Here is a 12,683-nt window from a genome sequence, read left to right as displayed (position 1 = left end):
TCTTTGCCTGGATGGTTTCAGCTGTTGCCCTGAGGCAAGCCAGAATGCCAAGGCCTGGGGAGGGTGGGAGAAGTTCCAGCAGGTATTGGAGGGAACCCTTGAAATGCTAGTCCTGCTCTGAGAATCTTAGGAGCAGGGGGAGTCTCTCCCCCCCCCCCCCCCCCCTTATTGTCTTGTTTTCACTTTTACACATTTCCTTTCTCACTTGTACTGTCCTTTTCTGCACTCCTCCCTGGTCCTCCTCTGGCTGCCCTTTCTTTCCTGATGGATTAGAGGTTTAACTGGCTCATATTATTCCTCCTGTAGTAATAGAAGTAGAAATTCAAATTCATTGCCTGACTGGATTGTCTGGTTTTCATTTTTTAGATGAGCAGATAAGCAATAATATGGGGATTTTTTTTAATCTGAAAAATACTGAAAAGACAGGAGAAAAAAAAAGTTAAATCACCCATAATCCCATCACCAGTTTCATTTTTAATTTATAAAGTAACAAATGGAAGTCCTTCCCTACCAGCCATCTAATCCCATTCCCCAGAGACAACCTCTGTTAATAGTGTAAGATGAATTTCCCCTGATTTTTCTCAATATAAATAGACATATCCACATTACCTATGTGCATACACGTATAATTATGTGGTATATGCTTTTTTCCATGCAACCCATGTGGGTCTACAACTTGACTTATCTACCGTATCCTGGACATCTTCCAAGACTGTATATATTGATCTTCTTTATCTCTGTAATAGCTGTATAGAATGCATATATCCATTTTTTTAAGTGCATTTCTGTTGATGGACATTTAAAATTTTTTTTCAACATTTTCATTGTTTCAGTATACATTCTTAAGATGTATCTTTGCTTTGCTGTATTATTTCTCTAGAATTGAGTCCTAACAGATTACTTAAATTACTTTCTCCAAAAGGGCGCCTATTTATAGGCTCAAAACAGTGCATGAGAGAACTTGTTTTTCTATTGCTTTTGCAGCACTGAATAGTTAACAGGATTTTTAATTTCTGCCAGTCTGACAGGGGAGAATGGCACCTGAGTGTCTGTAATTGTTTTTATCTGATTATATCTTTTCCTACAGATTTTTATTTTTTAAACATCCTTATCTATCTTTAATATGTTTATACGGATTTTGCTGTTCCTTTCAAAAGAGTACTTTCATCTTTCTGTTTAATGTTTATTACATATTTGAGGTCTCAAGATAATTTCATTAGTCCAATTGTTTATGGAATTAATCCAAAATAGTTTATATAAATAATTTCTCTTCCTTTAGAGAAATAAAGTGATTACTATGCATTTCTTCACCTGAATCTTTGTGTCACTAAACAAATTTACGTTTGCATAATGCTGCTAACCATCGTTTCATGATATTGTGGCAAATCTTATTGGAGGTTTTCCTTACGCATTTCTTCTCTCATGTGCAGAGCGTTACTGTATGGTGGGATGCGAGAATCTCAGCCTGAAGCAGAAATCCCTCTTCAAGACACCACTGCAGAAGCATTCACAATGCTGCTAAAATACATCTACACCGGGCGGGCAACGCTGACAGATGAGAAGGAGGAGGTGTTGCTGGACTTTCTGAGCCTAGCTCATAAATATGGATTTCCAGAGCTGGAGGACTCTACCTCTGAGTATCTCTGCACCATACTTAACATTCAGAATGTCTGCATGACTTTTGATGTTGCCAGCCTCTACTCACTTCCCAAGTTAACTTGCATGTGCTGCTTGTTTATGGACAGAAATGCTCAGGAGGTGCTCTCAAGTGAAGGCTTCCTCTCCCTTTCTAAGGTGTGTCATCATCTGCAAGAACTTCACAGGCATGCCCTGTACAATTTAGATCTGTGCTGTAAGAGTAGAGCAATAGACTGAGATTAAAAAAAGTAAACATCATCGGTCTAGAAGAGGTCATCTGTCTAGCCACCTGCCTCTGGCTACTGAGACTCTGTGTAGATCATATAAAAGAGAGGCAAATTGCTTTTGGTTTCTTTTTTAAGATTCTTCTGGTAGGTTCTATGTGTAAAAGAGACTGTGCTACAGAGCGGTATCATCAGTGTGATGATAGTCAAATAGGTTCCTTTGTGGTGTTGCATACTATGTTTTGGTTTTGTATTTTTCCAACAGAGAGTGCAACTAATAATTCCATATTATGGGAAGGAAAATTCATAAAAGAGATCTGATGTATCATTGGGTGTCTTTAAGTCACTGCTGTTTTGTTTTGTTTTGCTGGCTGAAAAAAATAGTCACACTATTTTGCTCAAAATAATTCTCTGAACCCTGGTGGTTGTCTGTCCTTTCCTTTTTTGTGTTCGTCCTAGAACCTGAATATTTCACATGAAAAAACCTATTTGAAAAGCTATGTATTTTGGCTTGAGTGTAAACTATGATTTTTACTATCCTACTTACTTTTTAGAGACAAGGGTCTTCAAGGGTCACACCAAGGTTACTGGAGGTCAGTCTAGAAATCTGAGAACCAAAAATATGGGAGTGCAGTAATGCTGTGGAGCAAAAGATTTCGAATTTTAAATTCCAGCTGTATCTTACTGACTTAAAAAAATTTTTAACTTTTTTTTTTTTTTTTTTGAGAGACAGAGAGAGACAGCATGTGAACAGGGGAAGGGCAGAGAGAAAGAGGGAGACACAGAATCCAAAGTAGGCTCCAGGCTCTGAGCTGTCAGCACAGAGCCCAATGTGGAGCTCAAACCCACGAATGCGAGATCATGACCTGAGCCGAAGTCGGACTCTCAACCGACTGAGCCACCCAGGCACCGCTGACTGATTTCTAAATGTAAACTCTCCTGAAGAACCTGCATGGAATGACAGCTGCCCATGCTGCCATTTTTCTTCTTGTTTTATTGAGATAGGTGCACAGAGGATGTGTTGGAAAAACTAGACATTTGGTGTAGTGGTTAAAGATGCCCATGGCTATTCATGGAGCCCTTATGGGCAAGAGAGTATATGGCACGAAGGTTAAAGAAAGAAGATGGTCAAAGAGAGTTGCTGAGATATAAGTGATACCTGCAGTTCTGTAACATTTTGTTGACTGATCATACACATGGTTGAGCTCCTTGATAACTGGAATTTTTTGTTTTGTCCTTTTCAGACAGCACTTTTAAACATCGTATTAAGAGATTCATTTGCAGCTCCCGAAAAAGATATCTTCCTAGCCTTGTTAAATTGGTGTAAGCACAATTCAAAGGAGAATCATGCTGAAATCATGCAGGCTGTGCGTTTGCCTCTGATGAGCCTCACTGAACTTCTGAATGTTGTGAGGCCTTCAGGACTGTTGTCTCCTGATGCCATTCTGGATGCTATTAAAGTTCGATCTGAGAGCCGGGATATGGACCTCAATTACAGAGGCATGCTCAGTGAGTACCTGCTTACCCTGCGTTCCTTAGGAAGTTTTCTCCCTCGTCTGATAGTTTCAGCTACAAAACGAGCCACAAAACTCTAGTTGCAGGTATATGTGGTGTGTGGGTCTAAGAACATACAGCTCTGTTTCCTGTTGTTCTCCTCTTAATTCCTCCAGAGACTGGTGAGCCTTTGCAGACCCCAAAGTAGTGATTTCTTGGCATTTCTGGATGGATTTCTTTAGTTGTTCCCTAAAATGTCAGAAATAGACACTTTTCCAAACAGCTTCTCACGCTAAGACCTTTCGTGCCTTCCTTCATCACATCAGCACTGAGTATGTGCTACACGCTTACTATTTTAGGTCCTGTGAACATGGATATTCTAAATAATAATAGTAGCTAACACTTGTGTTACATTTCCAACTTATGTGATTTTTCTTATTAATAAATATAATAGTGGTTAACACTTACAAGGTGCTTATATATATCAGTAATAGTTCTACATGATCATTTTTTTAAATGTTTATTTTTGAGAGAGAGAGAGAGAGAGAGAGAGAGAGACAAGTGCAAGTGGAGGCGGGGCAGAGAGAGAGGGAGACACAGAATCCAAAGCAGGCTCCAGGCTCGGAGCTGTTAGCACAGAACTTGAGATGGGACTCAAACTCATGAATCGCGAGATACGATCTGAGCTGAAGTCAGACACTCACCCTACTGAGCCACCCAGGCGCCCCTCTACATGATCATTTAATTCTCAAAACAACCCTTTGAAGTAGCTACCATTATTGGCTCCATTTCACAAATGAGGAAACTGAAGCACAGAGAGGTTAAATAATTTGCTGAAGGTCACACAGAAAGATACAGAGCTGAGAGTCAAACCTACTAGGTAGGCTGTGTAATTAACCACTACGCTGTGTGTGTAAATGCAAAATAGTCTCTGCATTTGAGCCTTTTTAATTTCCTTGTGGAAATAAGATCTACTCCCATGAAAAGTTCAGTACAACAGTGTTTAAGACGAGCACATGCTGTGAACTTCTAAAGGGAACCTAGGTTCAGAAGGGTTGAGGGAGATTTCATGGAGATTATGAAGCCTGAGATGAATCCTAACATTTGATGTGAGGGGTATTGGGGCAGAGTGTATTCACAGGGGAGGACTGGTTATGACTGAGAGCCGAGGTGGGACATTTCAAGGGCTGTCATCAGGAGAGCTCAGCTAGAGGTAGAAGGCTTGCATTGATAAACAACACAGGCTGTAATGGTCAGCTCAGGCAAAATCATAGAAGTCTTTCAAAGTAGCTTGGGATCTGGCTTATACACAACCAGAAGGTAATTTTCAAGAGGAAGAGAGACATGAGTATGGTGGTGGTCTTGAAAGATTGATCCATGATGTAATACTTGTTGATTTGAAATAGTGAAAAACGATTCAGGGAGACCAGCTGGGTAGGTGTCTGACTTGTGTAAGGTTGATAAACTAGAGTGGTAGTAGGGAAGATGGAAATTTTATATTCTAAAAAATCAGATCTTGGTGATTTAAGGGATTTAAATCTGAGGATTAAGTTTAGGAGGAAGTTAACCATATTTTATCAAATCTAAGAAACCAGAAGTTTTGAGGTCCCATTGTGTTATGTACCACTAAGAAAGGAAACAGTATTGCCAATGAAACCATAACATACCATCATGTCTGTGTCTCAACTTCAGAAATGTTAAAATTTGAAAAACTGTCTTAGAATTGATGAAATGTGGTAGTTCTCCAAAGATGCTGAGCTTGTTTTTAGACTTACTGAGTTTGAGGGTTTCTGGAACATCTTAGTACTCTGAGTTCTGTCTCATGTTAGTCATTTCCCTGAATGATCTTTTCCTTGACCATGGCTCAGACATTCTCTTGAAAACTGACTGATCTTAAATAGGTGTCCTTAGTCTGGACTTCTCTCCTGACCCATCAGATTTAGATTCCTTTTCATTGGGCACAGAAGAAAAAGCACTGGCTTTGGAGCCAGACAAGTTTGACCTCAAATCCGGAATGAGTCACTTACTAGTTGTGTGACCTGGTATTAAGTTACGTAAGGAATTTTACCTTCGGTTTTAACATTTCCTTATATTGTTATGAGAATTAATTGAAATAATGTGTCCAGGGGTGCCTGGGTGGCTCATTCGGTTAAGCGATTGGACACTTGATTTTGGCTCAGGTCATGAATCTTGCAGTTGTGAGATGGAGCCCCATGTTAGGCTCCACTCTTGGTGCGCAGCCTGCTTGGGATTCTCTCTCTCCCTCTCTCTCTGCCCCTCCCCTGCTTGCATACTGTCTGTCCCTCTCAATCAATCAATCAATAAACATTTAAAAAAAAAAGAAATAATGCGTGCAAATAACATCTGTAAGCTCAATCAAGGAAACGATTGTTTATATTATCATTATTTGTATTCTTCCTCATCTTTATGTGTCTCTGTAGGAATTATCACACTGGTCACATTGTTTTAAAATTTTTTGTTTGTCTTTGGTCCTCGAAGGCAGAGATGATCTTTGTACGGCCTGTTAATCTTTGTACCCTTTAACATACTTTATAGCATATAGGAGACATTTGGTGCATGAACTCAAGGAGAAATGTCTAATAGCAGTGCAAGCATGTTACTGGAGTTTAGGAAGCAATCAGAACTGGTGAAGAAAGAGTTGAAACCTGGGCTAGAGTGTAGAGAAAGAAGTGAAGATCAAAGTCTGAGACTTGGAGAAGAGCTTTAGCCAAGGGGCTAAAGGTAGAGAAGGAAGAATTAAGTAGGAAGAAAACAGGGTAGGGTTACAGAAGCCGACAGAGGAGAGAACTTTTATATGGAGAGGGTGGTCACAGGTGTCCAGTGATGCTGAGATATAAGAAGAACGAGAATTGAGAGAAAACCTTGGGGTATAAATTGTGGTGGGTTGCTGAGTAGTCTGGGCAGAAGCTTGACTGAACGGGGGGAATTAGGCCATAGGTTTGAAAAGACAGTAAGTACCATGTGTTGATCGTCCAGTGTGTAAATTGGAGTGAAAGGCAGTCAAGAAATAGTTTGGTAGCCAGAGGGAATAGGTCGAGGGAGGTCCGGGTGGAGATTGGAGGTGCTAGAGAGTGGTCCTAGGTGAGGGTCAGCCTTGGATTAACGTGTGGGAGGGTGGACAGGGGAGAGATAACAAGATAAGTAATATACTTTTAGACTTTCTAAATTCTCATTGTCAGATCCTCTTGTATAAGTTTCTTTTTTCCCCTTCTTGCCCTGGCTTTGGTTTGAGGTGTTGGGAAGACCCTATAACTGGATTTGCTGTTAGGATAGGTTTGGTACATTTTTGTGGGAGGGAGATGCTTTGGACATTTCACATAGTTAATGGTAGTTTAGAATTGACCAACTGATAAGTATAGGTATTAGACATGGGTTATAATAAACCCATGAAATAACCATGAAAGGGACTACTCAGTTCTGGAATGATATATTTACTATACTTCTCATAAGTATTAAATTCTTCATTCTGGAATAATTCAGTGGGGTCTCAAGGAAGAGATTATACAGATGTTTGGGAATCTTTTATCTAATTTGTGAACTTGAGAAATGAATGAATAGCAGGCTGTTTTTCAGACTTTTTAACTATATGGATAGCAAAATCAATACTATCAATACTAAGGATGCATATCACTTTCCTATCAGATACTAAAAATATAGGTTATTTTCTAGGTAAATGTTATCCAAACATATTGTTTTATCACATTTCTTCACTGTTAGGAAAAAAGGGTCTAAAATTTGAGAACTGTTCCTGGGATGTTCTGGAACAATAGTTCTGCTTATTTTGAAACTATTGACCAAATTTGTTTGTGTCATTGTTTTCCCAGCGTATAGTTTCTGTGTCTTTGGGGACTTTTCATGAACTGTGGAGAGGTTCTGTTCTGGACTAGGGGCAGCACAGATACTAATGGTCTTACTTTGAGTTTATTAATATTAGTTTCTGGAAAGTTGTACACTTAAAGCTGTATATCCTGGGGATTTTAACCAAATTGCAGCAATTTTTTCCTCCTTAAAAAAAAGGGGGGTACCCAAAGGATGTTTTTAATTTACCATTGATGGTTAGTCTTCCTGAGAAGGTGGTTTTGACTAGTTTTATACATACACCTGGGGAAAAGGAATTAATTTTTAATGAAATTATTTTTTTCCCCCTTAGGGTATTTGAACTACTAGCACTCAGACCATTCCTTTAATGCTTAGTTTTGTCTTATGGAGCCCTTTCTACCTTGAAAGTTAGTGCTTTTTCTGTTTGGGCTGAGTTGTACTTTGTATTACATGTCTTAGGTTTTAGACTTTGAGAAAGAGTACAGTAATATATTGCTTCTTCATGTTTATAGCAGGGAGCTTATCACAACTTCCATTCTCAAAATTTCTTTATTGAGTAAAAGTCAATCTGTTCATCGGACTGCTAAGTTAAATTATTGGTTGATATGTAAATATGTGTGTGTGTTTAAATCTGTGTTGTAGGTACATGGTACCACGTAGCCCTTCTTATAGTTTCCAGTAACTCAGATGGAGAAAGCTTGCCCCTCTTGCTTTTCTTGCCTAGATTCCTACAAGACTGAGCTTCCTGAGGACTGTAATTATGCCTTTCACCCCTGTTTTTCCAGCACCTAGCACAGTGCCCAAATCTAGACTTTTCACAGTAAATGAGTGACTGAATGGATCCATCCCTTGCTTCTAGACTAGATTTCAAAATGTCTCACCTGTCACATACAGGCTATAATAACAGCAGTGAACCTTTAATACTTTCACAACCCTTTGACTCCTCTTTTATTTATCTTCTATAGTTCGTAGTATCTTCATCTGTAAACTAGGGGGGTTCACAAAGAATCTCTCCTGAGTGTTCTTCTGTGGAGGCATTTCATGTCCGATATGCACTTGTCTGTATTAGATGGTGAGCTTCTGAGTCCAGCATAGTCCAGCACACACAAGGCAGCTTAGAAATTTTTTTTCTTTAAATAAATAGGATGAAGGTCCCATTTGGCTCTTAGAAGTTTTCATTCTGTGATCTTTATAAGTAACTTGCCTAAAGTTACTGAGTGAAATCAATGCCTGAGCCGGAACCAGTGCTGCTCTGACTCAGGAGGCTGGTGCTCTTCAGTAAAGTCTCCTGCCGGGGTTATTTTCTATCTCTGTTTTGTCTTTGGTGTGTTTGAGCACCAGTACTGTTAAATGTGGAAAGGAGGCCTGCAGAGAGTGGAGATAATGGGGCGAGTCAAGGGAAGACAAGAGTTGTCAAGAAGGCCACGTGTAGTGCCACACATGTTGGAAGGGAGGAGCCACACATTTTTTCAGGGATGTCAGGTTGGGGAGTAGAGGATGATTGGGGCACAGAATTAGGTAAAGAGATTGCAGTGGGCAGAGAACCAAGTATGGCTCCAAATGACCCATCAGGGGTGGACAGCTATCTCAGCCTAGATGTCATAGAAAGTTCAATAAAGGAGGAGTAAGAACATAACACAACTAAAGAAAAACACAAGATAATTAACCTAGAACCACTCAGATTTTGGCACTGTGTCGCTAGCAGCAGGTCCTACTCCATTTCTCCTTAGCTTTTCTTTCTAATACTTGGCTTGTTTCTGCCTACCTGTGGAACTTCAAAGCTTATTTTCTTTCTTCATGTTTCTACAGTGTATCAAAAATCACAAATGTTAAGAAAACTGTTGTTACCCGCTATGCGTTTAATCTCTAACACCCTACATTTTTTGAGAGCTCTTTTCTCGACTGATAGATATTAGGCAGTAAGAATACATTTATGGTCACTTTTCTTCTTACCTTTAACTGTGGGTCTTGTGCGTGTGTGCAGGTGTGCACACGTGCACATAGACACACACAAATACTTGGGGGTTGTGTTTTTATCCCGTGAGATACTCCAATTATGGTCACCATGAGAGGCTTGCCACTTGTGTAAGTGTTCTCCATTTTAAAGTGAAAGATACTTTCAGGGAATCTGTCAAGAACAGTTAGAAAAGTTCTCAAGCACCCTTGAAATAAACTTCAGAAGAAGACTTTAGACTTGCAGTAGCACTTTCATTTCCATTTTAGACTTTTAGTTACAGTCACTTGAAACCCTTACGCCTAGTGTGTTGTTGCGAGCTTGATAAATTTTAGAGAAGATGCTTGTGTTTAGAGAAAATCAAAGGGTGGCAGCCATTTCTAAGTCTGAAAGCTTGAGTTCCCCCCTTCTTGGCTTGGTCTTGACTGGTGATGGCAGAACTGGTGGAGATGGGTTCCAGTGGTCTGCGGCAACGGACTTCAGACCCCCCCATTTTACACTCAGCAGTAAGGGAGAAAATACCTCTTTTTACCCAGTGTTACGCATTATTAGCACTGAAAAGTGGAGATTGGAAGTTTTTGTTTGCTTGCTTTATGAAAAGCTTCATTTCTTGGTTGGAGGCATCAGGAGGGCGGGGCCCATCTCTGTCTTCCTTTCTGAGGCATTCCAGTGGTACCTGGTACAGATTGAGTCCTCGGTAAGGGTTTTTTGACTGTTTGCATGCTTTACACTTCCCATGATCCTGTGGCATATCTTATTTGTAGTATGATCTTTACAGTAATCCAGTGAGTGGGTTGGGCACGGCATTATTTGTAGATGAGAAAACCGATCCATAGAGACTGACAGGCCTCACTCAGGGGGAGTGGGGAGTAGAGCCTGAGTCTTAGACTTAGGTTTTCTCACTTTAAATCCAACTTTCTTTTTTTTAAAAAACCATACCAGGCTCTGTTTTCTTCCCTCTGAGTCTCAGGCGACCCTATAGGGAAGGGTTTGGAGAGAGGGGTAAGTGTGTCTTCCCATCAGAAACCCTTACAAGGCAGGTGGCAGGCAGGGCTCCTGGAAGCAGACTACAAGAATGCATATATATGATTACCATGAACTAAGAGAACTCAGGAAATTCTAAACCTGTATCACTTCATCACGAAAAAGGTTGAGCCTGGCTAGGTTTTGTTTTTTTTTGTTTTTTCTGAGTTGCCTTAGCCTTTTGCAAGTTAACTAAACCTACCCAGTCCCCATTGTCAGCAGCATTTATTGTTATCTTCTGGAGCCACTCCCTTCACCTGGCTTCATTTGAAAAATGTTAAAAAAATTTTTTTCTATCTTTATTTATTTTTGAGAGAGAGAGAGAGAGATAGTGCAAGTGGGGGAGGAACTGAGAGAGAGAGGAAGACACAGAATCTGAAGCAGGCTCCAGGCTCCAAGCTGTCAGTGCAGAGTCCCATGCAGGGCTCGAACTCACGAACCGCAAGATCATGACCTGAGCTGAAGTCAGATGCCCAACTGACTGAGCCCCCTAGCTGCCCCAAAAAATGTTTTTAAAACCCACATTTTGGAAGAAATATGCAGTGATGAATTACCCCCTTTCGCTAAGAGTCTAATTAAGCTCAAACTTTCCCCTATTCAAATCACATAGCTGAGATGTACTTGTACTGTGAGAATTCAGTATTTGTTTACAGTCTGTGAACTTACTTAGTTCTCTTATTATTGTCTGTTTTTTAGTATATGTTTCATAATAATAATGATCATGTTTTTTCTTAGAGAGCTTACTGTGTGCTTCACAAACATTATCTCATTTAATCCTTGCAACAAATAAACAAAAACATCTGGGTTTAGATATTGCCTTCTTGAGAAACTGAAGTTCTGAGAAGGTAACTTCCTCAGAGTCATTTGCCTCCTTAAAGGTGTAGCCCCTATTTGAACTCTGACCTTGACGCTCAGGCTCTCAACATCTGCTTTATGCTGCCTCCTGTCTTTCCACGGAGAGCGTCAGTCAGAATGCCGGCACCTAGAAAACACGCTCTAGCTCTGTGAAGTAGCCTTTGCATAGAGGACTTCAGAGTTCCAGGAACAAATGACACTTAATAAATCTAGTGTTGGAGAGGGGAGGGGGCTTAATTGTAACCATAATAATGATTTTGATGACAGACTGAATTTCCGTTTTTAAAAATCTCAATTAAAGTAAAAATAGATCTTCTTTTAAACATACTGTTTGTTTATTAGCTAGATTAACTGCTTCAGCATGTCTGTGTGTATGGTCCATGCCCAGTATCTCTGCTGTATTGGAACGTGTCTTCTTCTGTTGTCTTATCAGATATCTGACCTCTCTGCTTTGCTTTTATATGTCCAGATGGCGGGTACAGGTCATCTTATATGGCATTTTTGTCCTGTAGATAGTAAATTAAAGCTCCTAATAGAGTGAACTCTGCAGAGCTGGTTTGTTTGCCCTAGTACCTGTTTTTTTCCCTACTATTATCAGCTTCTTCCTCGTAGCACTAGTCTTAGGCACTTTGTGGCTATGCTGGCATCATTAAATCTAAATGGTAGGTGGTATCTTAACCCTCGTAGACATTCCATGTCTTCTATCTCTGTAGACTTGTTTCTGCCACTTTTAATTAAATGCACATAATAGAATCAACTAGAATGTTAGAATTTGTCTTTTTCCCTACAATATAGAATAATTTACTAAGTAACCATTAACCTTGCTTTCCTACTTTTAATTGTAGTACCAGAAGAAAATATTGCAACTATGAAGTATGGAGCCCAGGTTGTAAAAGGGGAGCTGAAGTCTGCCTTATTAGATGGTGATACTCAAAATTATGATTTGGATCATGGATTTTCTAGACACCCAATTGATGATGACTGCCGTTCTGGCATTGAGATTAAGCTAGGTCAGCCATCTATTATCAATCACATACGGATACTCCTGTGGGACCGAGATAGCCGGTGAGTGATTAGCATGACTTGGACAGAAAATGACATTATATTTGATTGAATTGGCCTCATTTTGTGGTCATCTCCTTTGGTTTTACAGTTTGATGCTTTATTTCCTTGGGATTGTTTTGCCATTTCTCCTAAAGTTTAGTTCTGGGAGAAGAGTGAAAGGCTATATTCCTTTTAAAAAAACATTTTTTTGCTTTTTTTCTGTTTATAAAAGTAATGAATATGTGTTTATCATGGAAAACAGAAAATACAGAAAAGCACAAAGAAGAAAATAGAAATTGGGGCGCCTGGGTGGCGCAGTCAGTTAAGCGTCCGACTTCAGCCAGGTCAAGATCTCGCGGTCCGTGAGTTCGAGCCCCGCGTCAGGCTCTGGGCTGATGGCTCGGAGCCTGGAGCCTGTTTCCGATTCTGTGTCTCCCTCTCTCTCTGCCCCTCCCCCGTTCATGCTCTGTCTCTCTCTGTCCCAAAAATAAATAAAAAACATTGAAAAAAAAATAAAAAAAATAAAAAAAAAAGAAAATAGAAATTGTTAGTAATCTTGCCAGCCATTAATAATCTTTGCATATATCTAGTATAGATGTAATTATCCAACT

At 39.8% G+C, this 12,683-nt stretch overlaps 1 protein-coding gene across 5 annotated transcripts in view; it reads left to right on the top strand.

Annotated features, from left to right (window-relative positions):
- BTBD9 (BTB domain containing 9) overlaps nt 1-12,683 on the top strand; it is a 414,008-nt gene that overhangs the window by 39,819 nt on the left and 361,506 nt on the right. For all 5 annotated transcript variants that reach the window (XM_045057479.1, XM_045057480.1, XM_045057482.1 and 2 more), the window contains 3 exons: nt 1,431-1,794; nt 3,107-3,371; nt 11,874-12,093. In XM_045057479.1, the coding sequence (XP_044913414.1) occupies nt 1,431-1,794; nt 3,107-3,371; nt 11,874-12,093 (849 nt within the window). The remainder of the gene's footprint in view (nt 1-1,430; nt 1,795-3,106; nt 3,372-11,873; nt 12,094-12,683) is intronic.

Source organism: Felis catus, chromosome B2 (genome assembly GCF_018350175.1).
Source record: "Felis catus isolate Fca126 chromosome B2, F.catus_Fca126_mat1.0, whole genome shotgun sequence".
Classification (NCBI taxonomy): Eukaryota; Metazoa; Chordata; class Mammalia; order Carnivora; family Felidae; genus Felis; species Felis catus.
Note: the sequence above shows the minus strand (reverse complement) of the source record. Positions and strands in the feature narration are given on the sequence as shown.